Genomic DNA, 27,667 nt, shown 5'->3' on the forward strand with positions numbered 1-27,667 from the left:
GTCATTTCTCAGCAGGGAAACAGCCCCCAAGCAAAGGCAGCACTGGCTGGTCCATCATGGCCCTGAAGGACCCCGAAGCACTTGGGGGGATGGGGAAAAGCGTCTTCCCAGGTCATCTCCCTGCCACTGTGTGGGACTGGGAGGAGATGGGGGGCACGGCATGGGATGTGGATGTGATATTTGGGTATGGGATACATGATATAGTGTGTGGACTGTAGGATGTGAGGTACAGGGTGCAGCATATGGGATGTGGGATGCAGGATATGGCGTGCACGATATGGGATACGGGATGCAGAATATAGGATCTGGGATGTGGAATGCAGGATATGGGCTATGGGATGCCAGATATGGGCTGTGGGATGCAGGATATGGGGCTATGGGATGTAGGATATGGGGATATAGGATATGGGATATGGAATGCAGAGTGTGGGATGCAGGACTGGGGTGGCACTCTGCAGCCAGGGATGTCACTGTGCCTCACACCAGAGCTCATCACCTAAATAAATCCGAATCCAGCCAAGGCAATGCCTACTGGGAGCAACCCCGGCCAGGCTGGAGCTGGAGGGGTGCTAAGGTGGCTGGGTGTGGGGTGTCCTGCTGTCACCATGTTTCCACAGCCAGCTGCTGCTGCCACTGTCCCTGCCACTGTGACTGTGCTGGGGAGCCAAGACCCCAGGCACAGAGCCCTGGCACAGGCAACCCAACCCCAGGGATGCTCCAGCCGCATCCTGGCACGTGGAGGCAGCGGCCACCGCCTCACCTTTCCTCCCCCCAGCTCCAGAAATAGCTGTTCCAGTTTTAGTATTTTTATTCTGCAGCTTCATGTGATAGAAAAAGCAATGGCTGTGAAATTGAAAACACACAAAATATTTACCAAACTTCAAGTTTTTGAGTCAGATTTTCAACATCTGGAAAATTAAAAGGGTCTGGCAGATTCGGTGAGCTGTCAGCGTAAAGCCTTTAAATATGTTGTTATTATTATTTATGGTCTGGAGCCTGGAGAGGAACGAAGGCCAAAGGTTTCAAAAATAGCTTGAAAAACGGGAATGGATGTTTTTTCCAGAACCAGCTCACTTTGAACAGTGAGATATTGAGATGCAACTCTTAAAAAATATATCTAAAAAGCAACTGGGAGAGGAATGTGCATCATCAAGGGCTGCCCCGAAGCCGCCCCAGCACAGTGGAGCTTGGCCATCCCAGTGGTGTCCCGGCTTGGGCTTGCTTCAGAAAGTGTTACGCTCCAAGCAGCCCCTCTCCCTCTTCCCAGTTTTCCCCCAAATCCTGGCTTCCAACGGCTGCTTTCCCAGGGAACAGCGATACCCCTCAGTGCGTCCACTTTGGGAGGAGTCGGGGTCTCTCGCCTCTGGCTTGTCCATGTTTGAGGACCAGGGCTTTTTTCCCCTCCTCCGGCAGGTTGTCCAGAGGGAGTGCCGGGAGCGGAGCAGTGTCTCTTGGCCAGACGGCCTGGAATTCGGCAGCTGGATCTGGCCTGGCCCTGCCATAACAGCAGAGACGGGGACCTGGCACCTCCCATATCCCCCTGCAGCTGGATGCCCAGGGATGCTCTGGATGCCCAGGGATGCTCCTGTTCAGGGTCCCTGGGGATGCTCTGGATGCCTGGGGATGTTCCAGTTTAGGGTCCCCAGGGATGCTCTAGTTTTGGGTTCAAAGAGATGCTCCAGTTCAGGGCAGGGGATGGAGGAGATGCCTCTGCACCTGCTGAGACTGGAGCCTTGGGCAGAATGTGGCCCCTGAAGCAGCAGTGCTGGGCATGGTGCAAAGGAGCAAAGCTGGCAGGGAGAGGGTGTGTGGGGACCCATTTTAGGCTGCCAGGGGCAGGGGCTGGTGCAGCGGTGATGCTCTGCATCCCCCTCAGCCCCTCACCCCATGGCTCAGCCCTGGGGAGGTAGTGGGGCAGCACAGCTCCCCCAGCCCCTTTGTGGGGCTGAAAGGAGGGTCCTGGGCACGCACAGCGCCTCTGCTTTTCCCTTTCATCCCTTGCCTGCGTCTGTTCCCTTTCAGCCTGAAACGTGGGTTTCTCTCCTATTTTGGGTTGGCTTTTCAGCTGCTTTCTTTTATTATTTTAATTTAGGCAATGTCATTATATTTTCCATTATTTAAAAAAAAAAAAAAAAGAAGAAGAAGAAAGAAAGGGAGCTGCTTCCCAAGGTGCTTTCCAGCTCCCGGCTGCTGCTCAGAGCTTTTGTTCCCGGCCAGCACCAGGACGTGCTCATGGGGTGCAGCGTGGCAGCACCCCCTTCCCACCACCCATGCCCTGGGGGGGTCAATGGGGCTGTTGGGGGGTGTACCCCAATGTGGGGATGCTGTTGGTGGGGGACCAAGCAAATAGCAGCCCCATCCCCACTGCAGGGGCCCCAGCAGCACCAAACGACGTGCCGATGCACCATCCTGCTCATTTACGTTGGGCTCCGGCCATCCCTAATTGCTGGTGGTGTGGGACAGGAGCTGCCAGCTCCCAGGCTCCTTTTTCCCTTCCCTGCTTTGCTATTCCCTTTTGGCCGGGGTCCGGGGGTAACAAGAAGCAGCTGATCCAGGCCCCCCCAGCCCCCCCACCTGCCTTTCTCATCACCACGGGATATGCATCCCGCACGGAGACTGGTTCTTGCCATGCCCCCTCGCTGGCATCCCATGGTCCTGCCATCCAGGAGCTCTCCTGGGATGTTCCCATCCCTGTCTCTGCCCTCCAGGCATCAGTAGAGCTGGATGGACCCACCAGTGCTGGGGCAAGCGGGGCAGCATTGCACCTGCACCTTGCACACCCCAAAAACCCACAGCCGGGACCCACCACACCCCATCGCTCACCCAAAGCTGGGGGGGACCCAAGGAGGTCCTCGTCCCAGTCCCAGCCACCCACCTGCCTGTTGTGAGCTGAGCCAGGAGCATCACCCTTGCCAAGGGGCTGAGAAGGCAAAAAAAGAGTGATTTGGGGTTTTTTTGACCCCAAAGTTGATGTGTTGCTGAAACCCCCTCTCGGTTCTCCATCCTACAGGCTGCAGGTTCAGAGTGGGGTCCTGGCGGGGCTCCCCACACTGGTACCCTCCATGTAGCCACCGTGGGTCACGCAGAACCACATGCCACTGGTTTCTGCTAATGATTAGGGGAATTAGAGACAAAAGCGTCCCAGCTGGCAGCCTTGGACACTCAGCCGTGTAATCAGCCCTGGGCTGGACTGCGAGGCTCAGCACTGCACTCAGCGCTGCCTGGAAGCCAGGAGGGGCCGGGGGGTTATTTTGGTACCTGATGATGCTCTGCAGCACAGGGGTGGGGTGTGGGTCTGGCTGGCCCTGGCCACTGTGGGGGGCATTTGGGGCTAGGGCTGGGGCTGAGGGGCTCCTTGTCCCCAGGGCTGGAGGCTGCGGGACCCTCAGGATGGGGCCAGCGGCTTCAGCCCCCGAGCTGAGAGTCCCACACCCGGGGAGGGGGGCAGCGGGAGGATTTTGGCTGCAGCCCCCAGCCCAGCCCCTGACCCCGGGCGGGTTTCCAGCCCTCGGGAATGTGGGGCAGGGCTGGACACCCAAGCATGGGCCTCCCGCAACCCAGGCAGATCGCTGTGTGTGTGCCCCTGGCTCCTTCTCCGTGTCCCTGGGACTAGGGGGAGCCCCTGACACCCCCTTGGCTCTCCCCTGCACCAGTCGCCCCCCAGCTCCCAGAGCCCACAGGACCGATGGCATGACGCTGGAGGTCCTGGCCGGCGCTGGGGCATGCTCCAGCGAGGTGGAGCAGGGTGCAGCTGTGAGCAGAAGGGGCTGCAAACAGGGGTGTCCCACTGGCCCCTTTGCATGGCTGCTTTTTGTCTTTTTTCACCCATTTTTCTTCCCGATGCCATAAATAGCAGCAGAGCTGCAGGAGCTGCTTCCATCTGCCCTGCCTGCGCAGCTGCCTCCGACCAAGCCAACCAGATGGTGGAAAACAATCTTGCCCGCTGGCACTCCCCCGGCCCCCCCAGCCCTGGCCCCAGTGCTGGCGACAGTGGTGCCCGGTGGGGAGCATCCACCAGCCTCCCCCTGGCGAGGGACGTGGCTCCCGGTGGGGCAGCACCCAGCACCCAGGGGCAGGCAGCACCCAGGGGCAGGCAGCACACAAGGACAGGCAGCACCCAGGAGCGGGCAGCACACAAGGACGGGCAGCACACAAGGACAGGCAGCACCCAGGAGCGGGCAGCACCCAGGGGCGGGCAGCACCCAAGAACAGGCAGCACCCAGGCACAGGCAGCACCCAGGAGCGGGCAGCACCCAGGGGCGGGCAGCACCCAAGAACAGGCAGCACCCAGGCACAGGCAGCACCCAGGAGCAGGCAGCACCCAGGAGCGGGCAGCACACAAGGACAGGCAGCACCCAGGCACAGGCAGCACCCAGGAGCAGGCAGCACACAAGGACAGGCAGCACCCAGGAGCAGGCAGCACACAAGGACAGGCAGCACCCAGGAGCAGGCAGCACCCAGGAGCGGGCAGCACCCAAGAACGGGCAGCACCCAGGCACAGGCAGCGTCCAAGGACAGGCAGCACCCAGGAGCGGGCAGCACCCAGGTTTTGTGGGGGTGGGAGCCCTGCTGTGATGGGGTCTCCGCGTCCCAGGTGCCCCCTCCCCTGCCGTGCTGTGGCGTCGCCCACCTGATGTGCCGGCGTCTGGCTGCGGTGGGTTCCCACCCAGGCGGGATGGGGAGAGAAGCTGGGATTTGGCCGCTGGTTTGGCACCCACCAGTGCCCCCCCGGGTGTCCCCTGTCCCCTTTGATCTTGCGAGCGGCCACATCCAGTGTCAGGGTGAAAAAATGCCGCATCCCGGCCAAACCGTGTTGTAAAAGGGAAACGTTGTCTCGGAAGCTGGGGGGGGCTGGCCCCATAAATGCAGCCTGTTCCATTACAGCATCCGCTGGAGCCACGGCTGGGAGGGGGCATGGGGGGTGTGTGCACCTGAGAAACCCACCCAGCACCCTGAGTCAGGGGACAGACAGTCATTAGATGGACAGAGAGACCCCTGCCCATCACCCTGGTTGGGGTCACCCACTGGGTGCCCAACTCCTGTGCTGGCTACATCCCTGTGCTGGGGCATGAGGGGGGCGGGAGGGTGTCACGGGGCTGGATGGGGCCCCCCCGCAGCTGCCACGTCCCCTGGCCACGGGGAGCTGGCGTGGTTCCCCCCGTGTTGCCGCCAACCAGCTGAACGACGACCAAGGCAAACAGAGGTGCTGGGACGGTGCTACCGTGCAGGGCGGGAGGCGATGGGGCAGGAGTTGGGGGGGGTCACACATACACGCGTCTGGGCACCCCCGGAGAAGCCCAGCAGCCAGGCGGGTGTACACACAACCATATATTTCATAATAAATAATGTACAAATCCGCACGCGCCCTTGGTGCGTGCCAGCACCGTTGCTGTGGGGGCGCATCCTGCCATCGCCTCTCGCTCGCTCCCCTGGCCCAGGCGCACCGCAGGACTTAGGGGGGGTGTCCCTGCGCTGGGGAGAGGCTTTAAGAAATACCTTTTTTTTTTTTCTCTCCTGGATAAAAGTTGGGGCAAAGTGCTCCTCAAGGGGAAAACAGCCTGGCTGGTGGTAGCAGGATGGGTGCAGGATCAGGCCCAGCCAGGCTCTGGGCTGAGCTCGGGTGAAGGTGGCAGGGATGGAGCCTGGCATCCCAGGCATGCCACGGAGCCCCCGCGCCCGGCCGGATAGCTGGCACTGCACCGTTCCGGGGCAGAGCGCGCAGGGAGGGCATTTTATCCACATCCTTCAGTTTTTCCCCAAAAGAAACCTCACGTTTCCTTGTGGGATGCAGGGCAGGGGTGCAGGGGGTGCTCCCGTTCCTGGCACCCTCAGCCATGAGTGCCCCGTTGCTGGACACGGGGCAAAGCACCGGGTGGGGACCCCTTCCCATCCCAGCCCCTTCCCCTATTTGCTTCCACCCCCTCTTTTATTCTTTTTTATTTAAATAACCCCCGTGGGGCCGTGGCTCTGCTGCCGGCATCACCGGCACTGCAGTCCCCGGGGCTGAGCACCAAGAGCTGCCCCACACAGGGCTGGGGGCAAGGGCAGGGGCAGCACCGGGGGGGGGCTGGCGAGGCCGGTGGGGGCTGCCTGCTGTTGCCCCCCTCGCCACAGCCCAGTGGTACCCTGCCCTGCTGTCCCCTGGGGTCACGGCAGGAGGGTCCCACTCCACGTGTCCCGTGTGTGTCCCCCTTAGTCGTTATAAATGAGTGCGGTTAAAAGCGACGGGGAAAGGGAGGGCAGAGCTGAGCCGGGGAGGGGGCACAGAGGGGGGGCGCGGTGTTCATGGCTGCCCCCGGATCTGGCCCATCCTCCGCCGGCTGCTGGGGGTCTGGCGGGTGGCCGTGGGGCCTGGGGCTCGAGCGCCGGAGGCAAAGTCCATCACCTCGGGGGGAGCCCGGCGCATCTCGCTGGTCCCCATCTCCCGCCGGATCTCAGCCAGCGCCTCGGCTGGGGCCATCAGCAGCCGCTGGAAGAAGCTCTCCCGCCCTGCCGGCCGCTCCTGGCAGGTGAAGGTGACAGCCGTACCCGCGTCCGCCTTCATCTCCCTTGAGAAGCCATCAGAGGTGCCATCAAAGCAGCGGCCGATGGCGATCTCCTTGGCCAGCCGCGGGTTCTGGTCCGTCACCGTGTAGATGCCATAGTTGTGACCCAACGGGTCGACCGGTGCCAGCATGGTGAAGGCGGCTGTGTGGTTGTTCTCTGCCACGGGTGGGTGACGGTTCAGGTACTCCCGGAGGAGGCTGTTGACAGCTGTGCGGTGGCAGCTGCCTTGGGGGATGATGGAGACCAAGGTGCGATCCACCAGGCTCTGGTCGAAGAGCATCCCGCTGCACTTGAACTCCACGCAGGCACCTGAGGTGTTCTCCAGCAGCATGTCCTGCACGCTACGGGTGTCACGCAGCCCATAGAGCTGCCCCCGCGTGCGGGGGTGGCTGCCCCCCACATTACGGGACCTCACCATATACTCCTGCGGCCCCTCGATCTGCACCTTGATGAAACAAGCCCTGAACTCCTGAGGGTTGGGCCACCACGAGAGGTAGTCGCCAGTCCAGGAGGTCAGGTCGCTCTCCTTGAAGGGCACCACATTGTACTCGTACTTGTCCACCTCCACGCGGTAGAAGCGGAGGTGGTTGGCGCTGACCGGAGCCTCCTCACACTCCTCGAGGCTGCGGTAAGGGTAGATGGGACCATTGGTCTCATCAACGTTGTTGGGGTCAGGCTTGGCCACGTTGATTTGGAAAGCTGTCTTCTTCAAATTGGGGTCATCGTGGTCCAACCGGCGGTAGCCCAGCTTGCCCAGGTAGGGCTGGGATACCCCAACTGCATTGGGGTTGAGCTTGGGGCTGGAGGCCACAGCTTCCAGCTCCTCGCCGCCCAGCGTGGCCGTGACGTATGCTGAGTAGGCATCGGGGCGCTGGCCGTCGCAGAAAGCGGGCAGGCAGGCGCCGTTGGGACCTGTCACCACGCTGTCAAAGCGCCCCCATGCCCGGGGATTGGCAGGATAGCCGGGCTGGGGCTCCAGGTTGATGAGGCTGATGACCACCCCTTCCAGTTGCTCATAGGGGTTGAACTTCTCATTGCTGTAAGCCCTGACCTTGACAAAGCAGCGACGGTCCTCCGGCACGTCCAGGTTGAAGAGACGCCGCTCCCGGATCTCCAGGTTCCCCACCAGGAAGGTCCTCTCCTCCCTCTTGCCCCGGCTCCCCCCGGCCGGGCGGAGGACACCTTCCTCCTCCCACAAGCCGGTCTCGGGGTTCAAGGACCACAACTTCATCTTCTGCAGGTGTTCTGGCATCCAGACCTGCCCCGCGTCCATCCGCACCTCCACTGGCCCCGTCTGCAGCACCGCACCTGTCTCCCCTTCCCGAAAATCCACGGTGAACATGCCGTAGGTCCGCAGAGGAATGATCTCTCCCTCAGTGTTGGCGAAGCTGAGGTCGCTGGAGGCCGTGCTGGCTGTCGCCATGTCCCTGGGGTCCAGGAAGGTGACGCTGGCTTTGACCGTGCCCCTGAAGACCTCCCCAGAGGGACGGAGGAAGGCACCAGCAGGGAGGATGAGCTCCCCAACGGGCTCCCGGCCGCTTGCCTCCCCCAGTGGGATGGCGTTGCTCTGGCTGCTGTCCAGATCTACCGGCTCCTTCTTCCGCAGCATCTTGACCTCCTGGTAGACAGCACCACCGCGGCGGTTGAAGGGCAGGACTTTGACAGCATCCACGAACCTCTGCTGCTGGTCTACAAAGCGAGCCACCAAGCGCTGTGTGTCCGGTGGCACCTCGATGGTGAAGGAACCCTTGTAGCCAGTGAAACCAACCTTCTTCCCACCCAGGAAGATCTGCCCAAAGCGCAAGGGCTCGCCAGTGTCAGCTGCTGTCACCCGTCCCTGCACCAGGACGCGGGGCTGGGCACAGGGTCCACAACCGCACTCAGCCACCACCTTGATGGGCAGCAGGGAGCCGGCGCAGGGGATCTCCCGCATCTCCATCCTTCGCACCCCGCAGCAGTGCCCCGCATCTGCCCCGCACCCCGACTGCTTGGCCAGGCTGCTGGCACACGGGGCAGGCGGGCAGCGCCCCACATTGTAGTAGCGGGAGCCGGTGGCATCCTGCGGGCACTCGCTGGGCAGCTCCACGAGGCTCGGCTCAGGCTCCGGCTTGCAGCTTTGCTGGCCCTGGGCTGGGGGACACGGGGCAGACCGAGGGTTAGGGTGACCCTCCCCACCACACCCCCCATCCCAGGGTGACGGTGTGGCTAAGGAAGCCCATCCCATTCTCACCCAGCACGGTGAGTGGTGCTGGCGCCGATTTGATGGCGCCTGCCTCGGTGCTGGCTTTGCAGTGGTAGGTGCCAGCCTGCTCTGGTGCCAGCCCCCGCAGCACCAGGCGGCTGCCGTAGCGGTACACCTTCCGCTCCAGCAGCGTCCCGTTGTGGTACCTGCAGGGATGAGGACGGGCTCAGCAGGGATACAGCTGGGTCTGCCTTTCCCCACCATCCCCAATGCCAGCTTTCTGCTGCCCAGACCCCGCTCACCAGTAATATTTCTTGGGTACCGGGGTGCCCGAGGCTTTGCAGCAGAAGGTCACCTCCTGCCCGGCCACCCGCACCTTCGCCTTGGGGTGCAGCACCATGTAGGGCTTCTCTGCAGGGGAGGAAGGTGGCAAAGGAAACAACGAGCTGCAGTCCCCCTCTTGGTTCACTCCCTCACACCGTGCATCCTTTGGGGAGGTCCCTCAAGGGGTGCACCGCGCAGCCCCCACCTCACGCCACGATGCTTACCCAGCCTCTGCAGCCTCACATGCACCACTGCCATGCCAGAGCTGTTGGAGACGACGGATGCCAGTCCCGGGGCAAAGCCCTCGCGGTGGATGCTGATGTTGGTGGCAGTGCCCTCGCACAGCCCCGTCACGGTGAAGTGCCCGTGGGCATCGCTGCGGGCCAGCAGCACCGGCAGGCGGCCCTCCAGGTAGATGTGGGCGTCCGGCAGTGCCAAGCCGGTGGTGGAGACGACGGTGCCCTGCAGTGTGTGCTCAGGGCAGGCTGCGGGGTGGCACGGTGCTCAGACCCCATGGCTGTGGCCGGCAGCAGGGCCACATGGGTTGGGGGCACCGGGGAGGGAGTCCCTGTGTCCCCAAGAGCAGGTACCTGGGCAGGGCGAGGGGGGACATTTCTGCACCTCGGTGGGGCGGCCGGTGCACGGCATCTTCTTGGTTTTTTTGCAGCTCCGGCGCCGGACACGTGTCCCAGCGCTGCCACAGCTGTGAGAACAGGGGCCCCAGGTGCCCCACTCCATCCACGCTGGCTCTGTCAGGGAGATGCCGGGCAGGCATCGGGCACTACGTTCCCCCCAGCCCGGGGTGGTCCCATAACACAGGGACACGGGAGGTCCCCAGCCAGGGAGGGTCCCTCCAAGCCACCTGTGCCCAGCCAGCCCTGGTTCACCCCTGCCAAGCTGTTTTTACCAGCACGGCCTCTGTTGTTGCAATTAAGCTGATGATGCGCAGGCAGCAGCAGCTTTGCCCAGGAGGTGGCTGCACCGATGGGGAGGCAGCTGCTGTGCGCCAACGGCCCCCTGGGACCCCTCGTGCCACCAGTGGCATGGGCAGAAGAGGAGATGGAGGTGGCTGGCTTCAGGTGGCAAGCACCGGCTGGGGGGCAGGTGGGTGCTGGTAGTGCCGGGGTCCCTACCTGGGCAGGGGCCGGCGCTGCACGGCCGGCGCTCCACAGCTTTGCCCTTGCACTTGACCTCCTTCAGCGTGGCCACCAGCTGGGCATTGACGCATCGGCGAGTGCGGGTCTGGGTGCCGCTGCTGCCGCAGGCGCTGCGTGAGCAGGGACTCCAGGAGGACCAGTGCGACCAGTAGATATGCTCTGGTGGGAGTGGGGAGTAGAGGCATTATCTGGGGGCCCACCACCCACATCCAGATCCATGGGGGTGCACTTGGCCCCTGGGATGATGCCCAGCGTCATGCACCCAAGGGGTGATTGCTGGAGTTGGGGGGGTCTGGTGGAGCCGCAGCACTGCAGCACTCGGTGGGATGCAACAGCGGGAGGGGGCGTGAAAAGCAAGAGGAGAGCACAGCAATGGGTATGGACCCCCCCAACATGCCAGCGGGGTCCGGGGGGGTGGCACTCACCCAGCGGGCAGAGGAAGCGGATGTGGTAGTTGGAGCAGGTCTTCCCCTGCGGCTGCTCCTTGTTGATGCACCGAAAACCCTTCTTGGGGCTGACATGCACCACCTCACCCACCTCCTCGGGCAGCTCCCACTCGGTGGTGCGGGCCTGGATGGCCACCGGCCGCTCGCAGACGCGCCCGCGGTAGTAGAAGCGAATGGCCTCCAGGCTCTCGTAGTCCCCATCCCCCCCAGGGTGGTCGATGTTGAACCACGATGTCCACTCAGCTCCTCTGCCTGGGACAGAGCCAGCCCTGAGTGAGCGGAAGGGGAGCAGCCCCCCACCCTGTCCCTAAGCATCCCAGGGTGCCACGAGGGCTGGGCACAGCTCAGGGATGCCGAGGGCTGCACGGGCAAGGGACAGGTGGATGAAAGTGTGTGGGGATGGAAGACGCCAGGGGATGCAGCGTGGGAGCCCCGGGGAGCACAGGGTGGGCACAGCATCCCTGCTGCAAGGGTCCCGTGGGGACACTGCCACAGAGGAGGTGGCACTGCCAGGCTGGCACGGTGGGTATTACCCCATGCAGCCCCTCTGGGGGGCTCTGACTGCAGGTCCCCCAGGGCACGGTGTCTGGCGGGGGCTCGGGGACAGCCATACCTGCTGTGTCCAGGTCGAGGTCTGCCAGGCTGGGGGCTGCTTTCCAGGGCTTCCCTGCCGTGCCGCTCTTGCCCGGCTCCGAGTCATTCTCTGTGGGCTCTGGGGAAGGACACGGTGAAAGCACCCAGTGCCAGGGCACCCTCTCCCCAGGGCACCCAGCGGTGCCCAGATGGTCCCTTGCCAAGCCGTGGGCACCGAAGCAAAGCGCAGCCAGTGCTGGGACACACCAGGTCTCAGTGGGGATGGGGACTCGCCACCCTCAGCACCCTGCCCCCTGGCAAGGGGCTCCAGGCAAGGGGCTCTGGGCAGGATTTACCAGCTCCATGGGGCTAGGCTGGTGGTGTCACCATCCCGGGTGGACAAGGAGAGGCTGCAGCCCCCTGGCCAGCCAGGGGTGGATCAAAGGGCAGCTGAGGCTGGTGCCGCGTGGCGAGTCCGGCTGCACTGGGGCCCATGCCATGTTCATGGGCTGCTTGCCACGAAATGCTCCCCGCAAGCTCCCAGCTGCCCTGGGGCAAGATCATCCCCAGGGGTGATGTGGGATGGGGAGACCAGCCAGGGTGCCCACGCACACACCCACCACGCCAAGATGACAGCACGAACCTGGCGCCACAGCAAACCCTACCAGCCAAAGCGGGAGGCAGCAGGAAACTGGGCTGTAAAACCACAGCCAGCAAGCGGGGACACCACCACGGCAGCAGCTGGCCCAGGGGGGCTCGCTGCGTGCCCCAGCTGGAGGGTGGACCCCCCAGCTCCCACTGGGCCCAGCCAGCCACATCCCAGGATTGAACCCAGGGAGTGGGGTCTGCAAGGGCAGCGCTGCCCGCCTGCCCCTCGTGCAGGTGATCCCAGGTGCTGGGCTGGGGGCTTCAGCCAAGCTGGAAACGACGGATGAGGGGAGCAGGTCCCTGAGGAGAAAACTGGCCCCTGGTGCCTGTCACCCACAGGCACTGGGCAGGATGCGGCCAAGCAGTCAAGACACCCCTGTGCAGCCTGGCACACCCTAAAGTACCCGTGGGGACCCCACGGGCTCCGAATGGCCATGCAGCGGCACCATCCCTCCGCCAGCAGCAATCCCATGGTAGCGGGGACCTGACCCTGCCACCTCCTGTCCCTTCCCCAGGTGGCAGGGATCTGGGGGACAGCGGGACCCGTCACAGCCTGCACTGTGCAGGTGGATGGATTCTGTCCCTGGACCAGGGACAGTCCCAGCTCAGTCTCACCCAGTCGCTGCCCTTGGCACCTTGCAGGGACCCCCACGGGTCTGGGGGGCTCAGCACCAGGGGGCAAAAGCCCCATAGAGCAGCTTGTGGTGGTCAAGCCAGTTGGGGCTTCCCGCAGGTGCTCAGCCATCCAGCGCCGCAGCTGGCAGAGCTGGCGGGGACGTGGCGCAGGACACATCCCCATCCCTCCGGTGACATGGCCCCAGGGAGGGCAAACCTGCCCCAAGGCTCGCCAACGTGTCCTCCTGCCAGCAGATGCCGGAGGGACTGTCCCCAGCTGTGGTCAAAAACCTGGCGCACCTCTGATCCTGGCACACATCTGGCCCCGGCACACATCTGGCTCCGGCACACATCTGGCAAGCACTCAGCCCCAGCCCCATCCTGCCCCGCATCACCACCGCCAGCCCCCGGGATGGCAGGGATGCCCCCGGCCAGCGGCACTGACAGGTCCCTGCGCCGTGGTTAGCCGCCAGTCCCGGCCTTACCTGCTGCCCCGGCACCATGCAGGGCGGCGAGAGCCAGGAGGGCCAGTGCCAGCTCACCCATGGTTGCCTGTGCCGTGGCAGGGCGGCCGGCAACTGCGAGCGCGGCGGCACCGTGGGTCTATATATGAGGCCTTTCCCCCTTGCGCCGGCAGACAGCAGCAATCGGCTCCTGGCACTCAGGACCGTCGGCTCTGCCGGCGCTGGATCGGTGTCAAGAGGGAAGCGGGAAGGCGGCCTCCCCAGCAAGCCGGCCGCGCGCTGCCACTCGCTGCTCCAGCCCGGGAAACTTGAGGGTTTGTTTTTGCAAAGCTGCTAAAATTGGATGCACTTGGGAATGCGGAGGGGAGGGAAAGGGGAAAAAGCCAAGCGAGCCCAGCCTCGGCGCTCCTGCGGTTGGGGTCAGGGTGCCAGTGCTCCCCTGGCACCCGCTGCCGTGGGGCACGGTGGCTGGCGGGGCTGGTGGGCGCCCGTGCAGTGACCTGGCCCGCGTGGGTGTGCCAAGCTGTCCGCAGCCCCGTGCCGAGGTGGCGCTGAGGCCGTGCAGAGCTCAGTGCACCCATGGCCCCAGCTGCCCACTGGGATGCAGGATGCAAAGCACCCAGTGGCGCTGGCGAGTGATGGTGACTGGGGGGGGGAGGGGGGCGATGGGCTGGGGACCCTCCCCAGGGTCACCTCCAAACCACAGCTCCCCACGGTTGAGGACCGCAGCCCCCTCCCACAGCCCTGCCAGCGGAAATCCCAGCGCATTCCCTGCATTCCCCAAAACTCCAGCTGCACCGAGCTCCCCGGGGGGCAGGCAGCTCCCAGTGCTGGTGCGGGGTCAAGAAGACCCTCTCTGCTGGGACAGGGCGGGGACGGTCCCCAGTGGTGGCTTGTCACTGCTCTCCCTGTTAATTAAAAAACCCTGTAGCGAGGGGGCTGCTGCTGCGCCCCTTCCCCAGTGCGCTTGAGGGTTTCAAGCTATGGGGGAATGCAGCAGCAATGGGGACCCCACACCCACCCATGGGACCCCAGGAACTGCCACGTCCCCATGAGACAGGCGACAGAGGAGGTCACACGGGGTCTGCCCCTGAGAGCAGGTTGGTGACAGGTCCCAGGGGACACAGCACAGGGGGGCCAAGCTGTGCACGGGGCCATTCCCTGGCATGGACGGGACATGGAACCAAATCCCGGCACAAGCCCCCAGCCCAGCCCTGCCGTGAGGCCACTGTCCCCTCACCCCGTGTTCCCAGGCAGACATCGACCCCAGGGAAGAGCCACCAAGTGCTTTATTGCTGGGGGGCTCGCAGGGCCACCACGCACTCGGTGCCGGGGTACTCAGGCAGGTTGAGCTCAAACTTCTTCTGCACGTCGTAGGGGAGGAATCGCCCGGCCACGAAGTGCTGGCGGCCCAGGAAGCGCCGAGCGCACTGCTTGGGTGCCGCCAGTGACACCAGCACGTCGGGGCTGATCCCACCACTGCTCCCGGCCTCCACGTCCCACCCTGCCATGGCAAAAAAGACACGGGGAGGGGTTCAGGGCACCCCAGGGGACACAGCGCTGCCGGGCACCAGTTTACCGGTGGAGAATGCTCTGGGGTGGTGGAGGAGGGGAGGACGCAGGGAGGAGGGGGTGCGTGTGTGTCCCCCCAGCATCGCCGCCTTGCACCGCTCCAGCTGCATCCTGGCACGGTGCAGGGTTTTGCTTGGTGGGGATTCACCAGCAGCCGTGCCGAGAGCTCCTGTTTGCTCCTGCGGGGGGGGGCACACGCAGTGTGGGGGTGTGATGGCAATTCCAGGCCTGGCCACCAGACACCCGGGTGTTTTCAAATTACATCATGTCTCAGTTCAAGGAGTTTGTTATTTATCGTGGATGCCCTGAACGCATCCGTGGAGAGCGGCTGCCAGCCTGGGCTGCCGGCAGGGATGCTGCCAGGCTGGCGGGGGGGGGGGGGAAAGCTGGGGGTCCCCGGGGCTGTCCCCACCCTGGGAGGGCACCGCAGGGGCTCCCCCACCACCCAGGCGCTGAGCCCAGGGTGATGCCACAGTGGGCTGGGTGACAATCTTGGGGTGAGCCCAGAGCTGGGGGGGTTCCATCCTGCCTGGGGGGATGCTGAGCATGGTGCCAGACCTGAGGGCACATCCAGGCTGACGATGGGGATGCGGATGAGCTTCAGGGTGGCCAGGATGGCAGCGCAGGGCTCCCTCCCCTCGGTCGCCTCCGCCTCAGCTCCCAGCACGGCGTCCACCACGGCGTTGTAGGCATCATTGATCAGCTGCACCTGGGGGGGGACACGGTGGGCAGCGGCTGGGGTCCCCCCCCCACCCCCCTATGGGACAGGCACCGAACCCCACACAGGGATCCCGTCTTCCTGCATAAATAGATTCATCCAAGAGCTACTGCCAAAAAAAACCGCCCCCCCCCCCAAGAAGCCAAGGCAGGGAGGGGGGGATGAGGGGCGCGGTGGTGCGGCGGAGCCCAGCACGCCGAGACACGCGGCCCTGGCCAGGGCAGTGCTTTCGGGTCACATTCCTCCCACCGAGCCCGACGCTTCCAACAACAACAGAGCCGGTGGCTGGCGGGGCCGCGGCAGCCGCCGCTGGATTTCATGGCATCCCCGGGCTCCCAGCAGAGCCGGGGGCGGGGTTGCGGGGGGGATGGAAGGAATAAAAAAAGAATAACAAACTCAACCACGTCAGCCAGTGAGCGCGGGGGCTCCAGGGGTCTCACCTCGGTGGGGAGGTAGGAGAGGAAGGGGATGTCCATCTTCTCGCACTGTGTCGTGAAATCCCGGTACAGGGGGTCCGGGGAGCGTTTGGGGTAGAAGATGGTGGGCTCATAGTCCTGTGGGATGGAGAGTGGGGATGCGGTGTGGGAGCCTGGCACCACTTGAGGATGAAGAGGAGCACGAGGGAAGGAAGATACCTACAAAGATCCGCAGGTGCCGGGCGCACACCAGGCCAATGGCCCCATTCTGTGCCGGGCCACAAACGACCAGCACCGTGGGCTGCTTGCGCGGCAGGGATGGCAGCGGGAAGGCCTGCCGAGAGGAGACAGGGATGTCATGTCACTGCCCAGCCCCATCCGTCTGGGGCAGCCCTGGGGATGGCACCCAGCATCGGGGATGTGGCGGGGGGACCGGGGCTTGATGACCCACAGTAAGGCTGTGCTGCTGGGTGGGCAGCGTGGTGTGTGGTGGGATGGGGACAGCACCCACAGTAGGATGGAGACAGCACCCATGGCAGGACGGGGCATGTGATGGGGAAAATGCCCACAGTGGGATGGGGATGGCACCACAGCAGGACTTGGATGGTGCCCAGGGCAGGACAGGGCCCATAGTGGGATGAGGATGGTGTCCACGGTGGGATGCAGATGGTGCCCATGGTTGGATGATGATGATGCCCACAGTGGGATGATGATGATGCCCATGGTGGGATGATGACGATGCCCACAGTGGGATAGGGAAGGTGCCCAAGGTGGGTTGAGGACGATGCCCAGGACAGGATGATGCCCGTGGCGGGACGGGGCTCCCTGCCAGCCTGCAGGGAGGTGGCCGAGCGCTCCACATACCAGCAGCCTGCAAAGGGAGGCTCTGTTTATCCATTGACAGATTTTTTCCTGCTCGCAGAGCCTGGCTCCTGGTCCCGTCCAGCCGCCAGAGACCTGAGCAGCACGGCCCGCTTGCAGCGCCACGGTGCCGGACAAAGCCAGGCTCGCCTGGCCCTGGCCCTGCCCTGGTGCCAACCTGCATTGTGGCTCCAGGGGATGCACCGGGAGGGGATCCTGACTGGGGGGCGGGATGCCCGAACTGGGATCTGTGGATGCTCTCCCTGGCTCAACCCCATGAGGAAGAGGATGCTCAGCCCCACTCTCCCCAGCTGGGGCTGGTGGTGGAGCCGGGGTGCTGCCGTACAGGGGGGGCCTGGAGGCGTGGGCAGCCCCGCACTGTGGGACCTGGACCAGCCTTGGGGCAGGGACCAGGACCAGCCCCAGGATCCAGAGAGGCTCCAACACCCAAATATTTCCCCTCCTCAGGCAACTTCTCTGCCCTCAGAGAAGGGAAGGGCAGAGCACAGTCCAGACACCTCCAACGGAAAAGCTGAGGCAGGTGGGCGCGGAGCTCGGCGGCTGCTGAGGCACAAAGCTGCCCTTGATGCTGCACCTCCACTTGCCCAGCTGCTGCCTCCTCCTCCTCCTCCTCCTCCTCCTCCTCCTCCTCGTCCCATCCAGCACGAGCACTCGAGGGTCCCCGCACCAGGGGAGCAATGCCAGGGCTTGAGGAGCCCCCCAGCACCCTCCTCCCCACGCACAGCAAAGGCAGCCGGTGCCTGGCAGGGGTGGATGGTGGAACCCACTGGCCCCGGGTGACCCCAGTTCACCCCGGGGGGGATAACAAAGGGCAGCTGAGGAATGCAAACACCCCACCCCCCACCCTGTCTCCCAGGGTGAGGCTGCAGCCCTGGCATGGCCAGAGCATCATCCCACTATCCCTGTGCCTCCATCCAGGGTGGGAGGGAGACCACAGCTGGGGTGGGAAAGGCCACACAGGGGGACAGGGTGCAGGGGGGAGAGCAGCCGGCAGCCCCCCCAGCCCGGCGGGGGGTCTTGGGCCCCACTGGCCACCTCACCTTGGTCACGGCCATGGCACAGGCGTGTCCCCAGATCTCGATCAGCTGCTGCCGCCCAAACCGATAATCCTCCAGCAGCTCCTTCTCGATGGCCTCTGCCTCCGCCTTGCTGCGGGGGGAGCGGACAGCAGTGAGGGCAGGGACACCCCCCCGCCCCGGCACTAAGCCCCTTGGGCCCCCAAGCATCCCCGCGGTGCAGGGCAGGGGATGCCTGGGGGCAACGGGCGAGCGGGCTGGGGGCTCACAAGGCTGAGGGTGGGCATGGCCGGTGGCTCGGGGCTGGGGATGCACACAGCCGGCACATTCGGGAGCCCGGCAGCACGGGGGGGGGGCTGTATTTCGTGCGAGGCAAGGCCTTGGCAGCATCCCCGGGCTCGTGGGGATCGGGCTGTTATATAAAAGCAAACAATGCTGCGGTTGTTCCTGCGCTGCGAGCCCAGGAGCTGGCAGGGTCCGGGAGCCTCCAAATTGGACAATAATTGCTCACATCTGTTGGCTCACCTGCGCCGCGGCTGGAACAGCGTGTGCCGGGTCCAGTGAGCTGCTGTGCGCTTGTCATGGAAGGGACGTGAAATCTGGCCCCTGGGAGAGGCCGCAGTCGGGATGCTAGTGGCCCAGGGAGGAAAATCTGCAGCCTGGGGGGCAGCTGAGGGGCCTCGGCCATGCTCCTGCTTTGGGGATGCACACTCACACCTTGCTCGGTCCTAGCCGCAGGGAGGGGACCAACTGGCCCCCCACTATCTGCAGGAAGGTGTGGTGCTACCAGCTGTGGGAGCTGGGGGGAACAGGGGCTGGGGGCTTGCCGAGTCCCTGGCTGCAGGGTCACCCTGCACTGTCCAGGGTGACCCCATGAGCCAGCCACGTCCCCTGGGTGTCCTGGCAGAGCCCAGAGCCCCCTGTGTCCCAGCAGAGCCCATACCAGACTGTCCCCTGGGGGTCCTGGCAAAGCCTGGAGACCATTTAGTTCTGACATCCCCTGGTCGTTCTGGCAGACCCCAGAGAGCCCCCTACTCCCCAGCCACCGTGGCTGATCCCACCCTGTCCCCTGGCCATCCTGACAAACCCCATAGACCTGCCATGCCCTGGTCACTCTGGCAGACCCCTTAGACCCCGTCCCCTGGCCATGCTGACAGATCTCATTGACCCCACATCCTCTGGCTGTCCCCACAGGCCCACCCCATACCCCCTGTATGCCTCGGCAGACCCCACAAAACCCCAGTGCCCTGCCCAACCTGGCAGACCCCCAGAAGAAAAAAAAACCTCACCCTGCCCCATGCCTCCTCTCCTTTCCCATCCTGTTCATCCCATCCCACATCCCATCCCCAATCATCTGGTGCCCTCTAGTGAGTCCCAGCCTGTCCCCAGCCCCACACCAGGGGCAAAAATGGGGGAAAAGGGGCCAAATCCAGCCCCTGCTCCCTGGTCCCGTGCGGGGGCTGGCAGAGCCCAGCGAGCCCCAGTGCAGCTGTGTTGTCAGTCACCCAACAAAAGGCGCATTTTCGGCTCTGACAAAATTCCCCACGTCTGCTCCAGGGGAGAACATTGCCCGTAATCACTGCTGGCAGGGAAACCTGGGCTGCGGCCCGGGCTGGCTCCCGCGGTCCTGGCATCGTCCCCAGGGAGGGGGGGGACACACATGGTGGGGCTCCCCGAGTCCTGGCTCGCTGCCCACCTCCAAGCGCTCTGGGGTGCACGTGCGCTCTCGGCCCTCCCCGCTTTGCGGTTTGGCTTTGCTATAGGGGCTGGGGATGCAGGGGGGGACACGCTGCTCCTGTCCCCTGTGCAGGGGTAGGTGCCCCACTGAGCCCTGCTGAAACCCAGCAAAGCCCAGTCCAACGCAGTTTAACCCAGTTACTGCTGCCTCCTGGGGCGTGGTGGATGGCCAGAGCTGCTGCTGCACTGGTGGGGCAGAGACCTTACTGGGAGCGGGAGGGGGAGGAGCTGAAGGATGAGGGGTTCGAGAGCATCCTTCCTGTGTCCCCTCCTGTACACCAGTTCCAGGGGCAGGGCACCTCACATTCTGCATCCCAGTTCTGCATCACGGCTCCGTGTCCTCCCTCTGCATCCCAGTCCCACATCCCAGTCCCGCATCACGGCTCCGTGTCCTCCCTCTGCATCCCAGTCCCGCACCCCAGCTCCATGTCCTCCCTCTGCATCCCAGTCCCGCACCCCAGTCCCATGTCCTCCCTCTGCATCCCAATCCCACATCCCAGTCCCACGTCCTCCCTCTGCATCCCAGTCCCACATCCCAGTCCCATGTTCTCCCTCTGCATCCCAGTCTCACATCCCAGTCCCACATCCCAGCTCCGTATCCTCCCTCTGCATCCCAGTCCCACATCCCAGCTCCGTATCCTCCTTCTGCATCCCAGTCCCACATCCCAGTCCCACATCCCAGCTCCGTATCCTCCCTCTGCATCCCAGTCCCGCATCCCAGCTCCGTGCCCGCCTCTACACCCGGCTCCGTGTCCCGGTCCCACATCCCGGCTCCCTGCCCGCCACTCGTCCCCCCTGCCCCGCGGGGTGCAAGCACGGGGAGCTGGGGACACACAGGGGTCCCCAGCCCCAGGCGGTACCGGAGTCTCCTCCGTGCCGCTTCCCGCGCTGGGGCCGCGCGTGCCGGAGCCATCCCAGCATCCCTGCCGCAGCCATGGCGACCCGGGATGCAGTTGCTCTGGCAACGGCGGTTATTTGGGTACCGGCCCCCCCCACCCCCGTCCTCGGGGGTGCGAGAAGCCGGGCTGGGATCGCCCCGCGGGGAGACATGCGTGGGGACAGCTGGAAGGGGGGCTGGCGGCACCGGGGCGCTGGGGGCATCACGGGAGGCAGGAGCCGAGCCGGGGGGAGGGGGTCCCGGGGTAGCGGGTTCCCCCCAGCCCGTCCCGGGGGGCAGCGGCGGGGGGTGGGGTGGGGCAGCAGCTCCGGTGCGGGCGTACGGTGAGGGGCACAGGCACGGCGGGACCCCAGACCCCCCTCGGGGCTGCTGGCATCCCCCATCGGGGGGTCCCTGGGGCCGGGCTCACCTGAGGTAGCGGGGCGGCTGCCGGGCGGGGCCGGGCGCGGAGCTCATCCCGGCGGCGGCGGAGCCCTGCGGGAGCGGCGGCGGCAGCGCGGACCCCCGGCGCTTGGCGTTGCCGCCCGGGGGAGGCGGCTCCGGCTGCCCCCGCCCCGCCCGGCCCCCCCTCCCCGGGAGCATCGCCCCGGCGCCAGGCCCGCCCCCGCCCCCCCGGCTCGGTTTGTGGTGGTGGTGGTGAGCCCCGAAATCGCCTCTACGCCCCTCCCCTCCCCCCCCTCCCCGACAGCGGGGGGGGGGGGGCAGCTGCCTGCACCCCACAGTGATCCACAAAGCACCTTATGCCCCCCCCCAGCAACTGGGACACACCAAACACTCAAAATCGGTGTTTTGCACTCAACCCCGGTGGGTGCCAACCTCAGGAACCGGAGGGTGGGCTGAGTCCGTCCCCCGCCCCTCCCCCCTCCACCTGCCAGCCCCCAGCTGTGACACTGGGGGACAAGCCCCTGCTGCAGGGGACCCGCAGGGCCGGGGCTGCAGCTACCCAGCCCCCATCAGGATGTTTTCAGCAGCCGGAGCAGGGCCTGGCTCAGCCACGCAGCAACCGGGGCCGATCCCCTGTTACCCCCACGCTGGGGGGGCTCTGGGAACAAGAGCCGGGACCCCCCAACATGCAGCAGCAGGAAGAGCAACACCCCCCCCGGGGCCAGCCAAGTGTCCCGCTCCAGGACACGGAGCTGCACCAGGAACATGCCGACACCATGTCCGACACCGCGGATCCGTGTAGGTTTAATGACAGATATCGGAACAGGCAGCACTGGGCAGCCGCCGCCGCCCCCCCACGGCACCAGGGGATGCCAGAGCCCGGTGAGCGCGGTGCCGGGCTGTGCCAAGCTGGGCCATGCTGTGCCGCGCCTCAGACATAGTACTGCAGCCCAAACTTCTCGTTCTCCACCTCGCTGGTGGGGCGCAGGTAGTAGAGCTCCTCCAGCGTGGGGGGCACCCAGCGGTCGGTGTGGTACAGGGATTCGCCCACCTGCGGGAGGGGGGAGGGGGAGCGGTGGGGGGGGCAGGCGCAGCCCCCCAGCTGAGCGGTGCCCCCCCCCCCCACCGGCTCCAAGCCCTGGCAGGCAGGAGAATGAGCTTCACTGCTCAGCGTAGCCCCCTATGCCGCTGGTTTCTGGGGGCTTCTTCAAGCCTGGGTGATGTGCGCGTTCCCAGAGATGTGGCACAGACCCAAATCCGCTGGGATGGCCGGTTCCGCCCCCCCCACTGTGCCGGGCATCACCGAGGGGCAGCCAGTGGCACGGCCCCCGCCCAGCCCCGGGGCACCTGGGTCACAAACCTTCCAGCCAGGAACATCCTTCATGATTTTGGCCTCCTCATCCAGGTTCTGCCGCAGCATCCGGAGGGTCCTGCGAGAGAAGGGGAGGCTAAGCCCCGAGCAGGGGGGCACAACGCCCGGTGGGGACCTCCCCCACGCCCTCGGTACCTGCGGTCTGACTCTGCCTGCAGCAGCGGCATCAGGGCAATCCGTGCCTCCAGGTCCTCGATCAGCAGCCGCCTGCGGTGGGATGGGGGGGTGGGCAGGGCTGTGAGCTGGGGGGGAGCACCGGGGGGGGGGCTGGGGGGGAGCACCGGGGGGAAGCACCGCTGGGGGGGGGAGGCTGGGGGTGAGCACCGGGGGGAGGGGCTGGGGGGGCCGGGAAGAGCCGGAGGAGGGGATGGGGAAAGCAAATCCCCGGGGGGTGGAACCGGGGCGGGAGAGCAAGGAATCAGAACCGGTGAGCCCACGGGTGGGAGCGTGGGGGGACCCCCGGCGCAGGGGGGACACGGGATAAACCGGGGACACGGGATGGGACACAGAACGACCCGGCGGTTGACCTCGGGGGAACTGGGGGGACAAACCGGGGGGAGCCCCGCGGGGCAGGGGGGACGGACAGGGGACGAACCAGGGGGAGGGTGAGGGGGCACGGGACAAAGATGATCGAGGGGAACCCCAGGGGGGCGGGACGACGATCGCGGCCGCCGGGAAGGGACGGGACCACAAGACGACCGGGGGGGGGGCCGGGGCGGGGGGGGGTCGGGGTAGGCCCGGGGGACCCCGGGGGGAGCCCGGGGCTGGGGAGGCGGCACCTGCGCTCCCGGTTCCACTTGACGAGCGTGTAGTAGCCCAGCAGGAGGCTGCCGATGCCGAGCGCGAAGAGGCTGTACCCTGCGGGGGCGCGGGTGAGCGCGGCACCGGCAGCACCGGGCCCTCCCCGCCGGGCCTCCCGCCCCCGCTCCCCGCCCTCCGCCCACCTGAGAGCCCGCGGCGCGGGAGGTGCCGCTTGTAGTCGATGGGCCCGTACCCGCCCGGCGGGGCCATGTCCTGCTTCACCTTCGGCGCCGCCATCCCGGCGGCCGCGCTACGTCACTTCCGCCGCGCTCGCGGGAAGCGCTCTGCCGGCCGCACCACGTGACAGCGCCGTCCGCCGCGCCTTAAAGGGGCAACGCGGGGGCCAGGGAGCGGTGGGGCCCACCCGCCTGGCGCGGTGCGGAGCTGGGCGGGAGGGGGGGGGCACTCGGCGGGCAGAGCGGGAGGCCGCCGCCGCCGCCGCCGCGAGGTGTCGCCGAGCACCCGGGCAGGGGGTGGGGACAGCGGGGGTGCTCGCGGTGCTCCGGGCGCGGAGCCTGCACCCAGGGGAGCATAGTGCTCCGCGTGCACGGCCGGTACCAGGGTCCCGCACTCCCCGCATGCACTCCCGGGATGGGGAACGAAGGGTGGTGGGCACCCACCTGCAGGTGGCCCCCGGCTGTGCGCACCAAAAGCGTGCACCCAGCAGAAAGCGTGCACCCAGCAGTAAGCATGCAAACACTTGAAAACATGCACCAAAAAGTGGGCACGCACCAGTAAAGTGTGCACCAAGAGTGCAGCCATGGGCAAGCATGTGCTGGGAAGTGTGCACCAAAAAGTATGCATCCACCACTGAGCATGCAGCAAAAAGTGTGCAAGTGTGCACTGGAAAGCATGCACCCACCAGCAAGCACGCAGCAAAAAACCGTGCAAGCGTGCACTGGGAAGTGTGCACCAAAACGTGTGCCCCCAGCTGCAAGCATGCAGCAAAACCCGTGCAAGCATGCAACGGGAAGCATGCACCAGACAGCGTGCATCCAGCAACAGCCATGCAGCAAAAAGTGTGCAAGTATGCACTGGGAAGCATGCATTAAAAAGCGTGCACCCACCAGCAAGCATGCAGCAAAAACCATGCAAGTGTAATGCACCAAAAAGAGTGCATCCACCAGTGAGCATGCAGCAAAAACCAGGCAAGCGAGCACTGGGAAGCATGCACCAAGAAGTGTGCACCCACTGGCAAGCATGCAGCAAAACCTGTGCAAGTGTGCACTGGGAAGTGTGCACCGAAAAGCATGCATCCAGCAATAAGCATGCACCAAAAAACATGCAGAAAAAAAAAAAAGGCAGCAGCAGGTGCACAGAGCAAGTGTGCCTGGAGCACACTCACACTGGAGCACACACGCAGCAGTGAACAGGCTGTGGGCAGCATGGCCCCCCCAGCCCCTTGCACCCCAAACCTTGGCCCTGCTCTGTCCCCCAGACCAATGGGGCAGGACCTGGAGGGCCCGGACCCTCCCAGCCCCCCGCCGGCCCTGGGGTGGTTCCCCTGCACCCCCAGTCCTGTAAACCCTCGGACACAGATCGAGGTCACTCTTGTCTTAATCTCTAATCGCGCCGTAATCCCTCCGCTGTGGCGGGGACTTAATAACTTTGCAGCTGGCGAGGCCGGGGGGGCACCCACCAGCATGCTGGGGGGGGGGGGGGGGGGGGGGAATGGGCACCCCAAGGTGGGGGGATGCCTGGGCCAGGCCCACAGGCAGCAGCTCCCCACTTTCTCCAGCACCGCCCTGCACCCAGCCCCCCATGGGATATGGGGGGCTGGGGGCTGGATTGCTGCTCATGAGGCCAATCCTGCCTGGGAGCAGTGTGTGCCCAGCTGGGCGAGGGGATGGGGGAGGGTGAGCCCCGGGATGTTCCGGGATGCCCGTGCTCCTGGCGGGATGCACCGGGGGATGCAGGAAAACCTCCTGCTCCTTGCCCCATCCCGAACGACCCTGGAGCTGGGGTCTCCCCTGCATCTGCTGCGGGTGGTCCAGCCTTTAGGGAAGACCAACCTTCCCGGGATCAAATCCTTTCACGGCAGCTGGATTCGCTGGTGAACCCAGCTGGGAGGTGGGCGAAGACCCTTGCGGGGAATGAGTGGCCACCTCTGGGCCTCGTCATCCTGCCCCCACTTTTGGCAGCGACCCCTGATTCCCACCGACACCCCCCGGGGCAGCGCACCGGAATGGGGCAACACAGGCATTATCTCCCATCCAAGTGCTTTCCCAGTGGGTGCCCCTGGAATAAGCAGCGCCTTCAGGCACGACTATACATCCCGGTCTCCATCCAGCAGCTTCTGGGTCCATTGAGGAACCAAACTGATAGAAACCTGCTGCTTCCACCGTTTTCCCAGCTCTGGGAAGACAGAGTCACTGGTGGCTCATGTGGAAGCTCCCGGAGCTGATGAGCCGGGAAAAGGAAGGATGGGGAGGGGATGGGAAGGCAGCAGTGGGGTGGGAGGTGGGAAATGCCCCAGGACTGTGGATGCTCCAGGGAAAGGCTGTAGAAACCCCCAAAGCCACGGCTGGGCTTACGGCCTGGGATCAATTAAAGATGCTGGACAAGGGGAAGGGATTCAGCCTGTTCCCCAGCAGCCGGGGGTTTGTTTCTGGATTCGGCGTGTTGAATGTTTACCTGGGGCTTTTTCTGCTGGTAAATTATCATAATGAAGCTGGCGGGACTTTGGTGGGACACCTACACACGTTCCTGGATCCCGCCTGGCTGTGCGCAGGGAGGGAGAAGAAAAGCAGGAATCAGTTGGCTCATTTACAAAGAGAAACCCCCATCCCTGGGTGGCTGAAGCCCCCAGCTCCCACCTCAGAAGCCAGATTTTTGCCTTTTAACTCCCACCAGGTCTGGGGGCTTTGCAGGACCCCAAGACCTGCTGCCTTGGGGGGTCCTGGGCCGGAGTGGGGGAGCTCAAGGCTGTGGGGGACTCCAGCCACAGGGAAAACCGAGGCCAGAGCCTTGCCCAGGCACCAGCTCCGTGCAAAAGCATCCCGGGATGTTTCATGTCACTGGTTAATTGCCACGAGGTGTAATTTTCCTGCTGCCTCCTGGTCCATGGGGAGCCGCGGGACCCCGGCGTGCTGCCAAGGACCCCCAAACCCCGCGGCACGGGCAGCTCGCCCGAAGAGCCGTGCATCCCGCCCAGGCAGCATGGGCAGGAGCAGTGCTGGGATGTGGGAATTGCTGGGAATAACATGCCTTGAAGTTGTTGGGAATAACGTGCCTTGATGTCAAGGGAAGAGCTGCCCAGTGAAGCGGGACTGCCTCAGGCTGGGGGCTCGCATCCATGGGTGGGTCATAATCCCCCCCGTGCATCCCACCCAGGCAGCACGGGCAGGAGCAGCACTGGGATATGGGAACTGCTGGGAACAATGTTCCTTGATATTGGTTCCCTTGGGAAGAGCTGCCCAGTGAAGTGGGGCTGCCTCGGGTTGGGGACCTGCATCCATGGGTGGGTCATAATCCCCCCCAACCCCAGTTCCCCCCAAGCCAAGAGCCCCTCTTTGCTGTGCAGCTTTTCCTGGACACCAAGGACCGTTATTCCCAGCAGTTCCCAGACCGTGGCAATGGGCTGTGCTGGGACCGGCAGTTGCATCAATGGGATTATTTCTGTACCACAGGGACAAGGAACGCACGCGATGGGTTTCCCACGTACCGCCTGAACTCAGCCCTCCGTTCACCCTTCCCGAGGGCCGTCAGCTCAACCCCCTCATAAATCCCATCAAACGGCTCCAGCTGGCCATTCCCAAGCCCAGGAGCAGCCGGATGAGCAGCACCGCGGTGCCCACCCTGTCATCCCTCAGACCCGGCGCCGATTTCAGCCATGAACACGACGGTGTCGGTCCCTTCCCGGCAGGACGGCAGCCACCGGGAATCACCCCCCAGGGCCGGCGCTCTGAACGCCCTCCGGCTCCTGATCCTGGACAAAACCGAGGCTTTACTACTAAAAAAAGGGAACAAAAAATTAAGTTCTTTGCTTTTCAGCAGCAACTGTTTCACATTTGGGTTGTCTGACAAATTTCCTTTTCAACGAAGAACCTTTATCCCCCCGAGCGGAATTCCTTATTCAAACACTCGTCATTAAGGCAGCTGTGGAAGGGTTTATTAAGCTCTGTATTCCCACCCAGAGGGGGAGGGCTTGGCTCCTTCCAGCATCCCCTCACCCACCCTGCCCCGCACCCACCCACATCCCATTTATCCCAGTTTGGGATGGCCCAGGACACATCACGCCTCGCTTCCCCATCACCACCAAAGCCCAGAGCAAGGGACCGACACAAAAATCAGCTTTTTAATATTTTACTTGTATTTAAAAGTGGTTTTACCCATCTCTCCCTGGTTATGCCTTCCACCTGCTGTAGCTAATGATGGAGAAGGATTCTCTCATTCATAATTTGTATTTATGATTTATTTTTAATAACAAAGGTGGTATTTAAGGAGCCTGTCTTTGTACGGCTCACAGCCCAAGCTTTTCTTTGTTCCCTGGCTGAGACCAGCGCGCCGAGGTGCGGGATGCGACGGAGCAGCACCCACCTGCTCCAGCCAGGTGAGACCCTGCCGGCGGCTCCATTTGGAGCGCAGGAGCTGATGCAATCCCGTCCCGCTGTTACACGGGGCTGCGTCACACTTGGGACCCGGCCAAGGCATTTGTAAGATCCAAATGAACCTCGAAGCCTCTTTGCTCCCGAGGGGATGAGGGGAGCAGAGCCGGAGCTCGGGAGCGGGTCCAGGCGCAGTGCTGCCCTGGGAAGCTGGGGGAAGGGTCTTCTCTAGCTGCTGGGAAATGGGAATAAAATGGGTTGTGGACAGTGTTGCAATGGTTATCGGGAGGATACAAACCCTGGAGGTGATGTGCTTTGCTGATACCCAAAGGGCCTCTTCCTCCTCCTGGTCCTCCTCCTCCTCCTCCT

At 64.5% G+C, this 27,667-nt stretch overlaps 3 protein-coding genes across 5 annotated transcripts; all 3 read right to left on the minus strand.

The window, feature by feature from the left end:
* Positions 1–4,359: 4,359 nt before the first annotated feature.
* Positions 4,360–13,085, minus strand: CILP2 (cartilage intermediate layer protein 2). The gene is made up of 9 exons (XM_080384004.1): positions 12,977–13,085; positions 11,269–11,367; positions 10,635–10,907; positions 10,186–10,368; positions 9,643–9,801; positions 9,277–9,537; positions 9,031–9,139; positions 8,777–8,934; positions 4,360–8,676 (listed from the first exon to the last, which is right to left on the minus strand). The coding sequence occupies exons 1-9, from the start codon at positions 13,035–13,037 to the stop codon at positions 6,284–6,286; spliced, it is 3,696 nt and encodes a 1,231-aa protein (XP_080240130.1). The 5' UTR covers positions 13,038–13,085; the 3' UTR covers positions 4,360–6,283.
* A 1,148-nt stretch (positions 13,086–14,233) lies between these two features.
* On the minus strand, positions 14,234–21,259 carry YJEFN3 (YjeF N-terminal domain containing 3). Of its 3 annotated transcripts, none has more exons than XM_080384024.1 (5): positions 17,584–21,259; positions 15,885–15,995; positions 15,686–15,799; positions 15,086–15,236; positions 14,234–14,459 (listed from the first exon to the last, which is right to left on the minus strand). In XM_080384024.1, the coding sequence occupies exons 1-5, from the start codon at positions 17,947–17,949 to the stop codon at positions 14,245–14,247; spliced, it is 957 nt and encodes a 318-aa protein (XP_080240150.1). In that variant the 5' UTR covers positions 17,950–21,259; the 3' UTR covers positions 14,234–14,244. The 3 variants fall into 3 exon arrangements, with proteins under 3 accessions (XP_080240150.1, XP_080240151.1, XP_080240149.1); XM_080384025.1 differs by having other exon boundaries at positions 14,341–15,236; positions 17,584–17,692; positions 17,829–21,259; XM_080384023.1 differs by having other exon boundaries at positions 14,341–15,236.
* A 98-nt stretch (positions 21,260–21,357) lies between these two features.
* NDUFA13 (NADH:ubiquinone oxidoreductase subunit A13) lies at positions 21,358–23,050 on the minus strand. The gene is made up of 5 exons (XM_080384040.1): positions 22,895–23,050; positions 22,730–22,808; positions 22,086–22,157; positions 21,939–22,008; positions 21,358–21,629 (listed from the first exon to the last, which is right to left on the minus strand). Exons 1-5 carry the CDS (start codon positions 22,986–22,988, stop codon positions 21,510–21,512), a joined length of 435 nt encoding a protein of 144 aa, XP_080240166.1. The 5' UTR covers positions 22,989–23,050; the 3' UTR covers positions 21,358–21,509.
* Between the last annotated feature and the right edge of the window lie 4,617 nt (positions 23,051–27,667).

Source organism: Falco punctatus (genome assembly GCF_963210335.1).
Source record: "Falco punctatus genome assembly, chromosome: 4".
Taxonomy (NCBI): Eukaryota; Metazoa; Chordata; class Aves; order Falconiformes; family Falconidae; genus Falco; species Falco punctatus.

What these genes read in the sequence shown, in the direction of transcription:
- CILP2 (XM_080384004.1), bottom strand. Translation starts at nt 13,037, where the DNA reads ATGGGTGAGCTGGCACTGGCCCTCCTGGCTCTCGCCGCCCTGCATGGT. An exon ending in CCTCGACCTGGACACAGCAG is followed by an intron (nt 10,908 to 11,268) that starts GTATGGCTGTCC and finishes GCTCTGTCCCAG; the next exon opens with GCAGAGGAGCTGAGTGGACA. An exon ending in GTACCCAAGAAATATTACTG is followed by an intron (nt 8,935 to 9,030) that starts GTGAGCGGGGTC and finishes TCATCCCTGCAG; the next exon opens with GTACCACAACGGGACGCTGC.
- YJEFN3 (XM_080384023.1), bottom strand. Translation starts at nt 17,949, where the DNA reads ATGCTGCCAAGGCCTTGCCTCGCACGAAATACAGCCCCCCCCCCGTGC. An exon ending in GTGCCATGGCCGTGACCAAG is followed by an intron (nt 15,996 to 17,583) that starts GTGAGGTGGCCA and finishes TCCTCTCGGCAG; the next exon opens with GCCTTCCCGCTGCCATCCCT. An exon ending in TCTCCTACCTCCCCACCGAG is followed by an intron (nt 15,237 to 15,685) that starts GTGAGACCCCTG and finishes GTCCCCCCCCAG; the next exon opens with GTGCAGCTGATCAATGATGC.
- NDUFA13 (XM_080384040.1), bottom strand. Translation starts at nt 22,988, where the DNA reads ATGGCGGCGCCGAAGGTGAAGCAGGACATGGCCCCGCCGGGCGGGTAC. An exon ending in CCCGCGCCGCGGGCTCTCAG is followed by an intron (nt 22,809 to 22,894) that starts GTGGGCGGAGGG and finishes GCGCCCCCGCAG; the next exon opens with GGTACAGCCTCTTCGCGCTC. An exon ending in AAGTGGAACCGGGAGCGCAG is followed by an intron (nt 22,158 to 22,729) that starts GTGCCGCCTCCC and finishes ATCCCACCGCAG; the next exon opens with GCGGCTGCTGATCGAGGACC.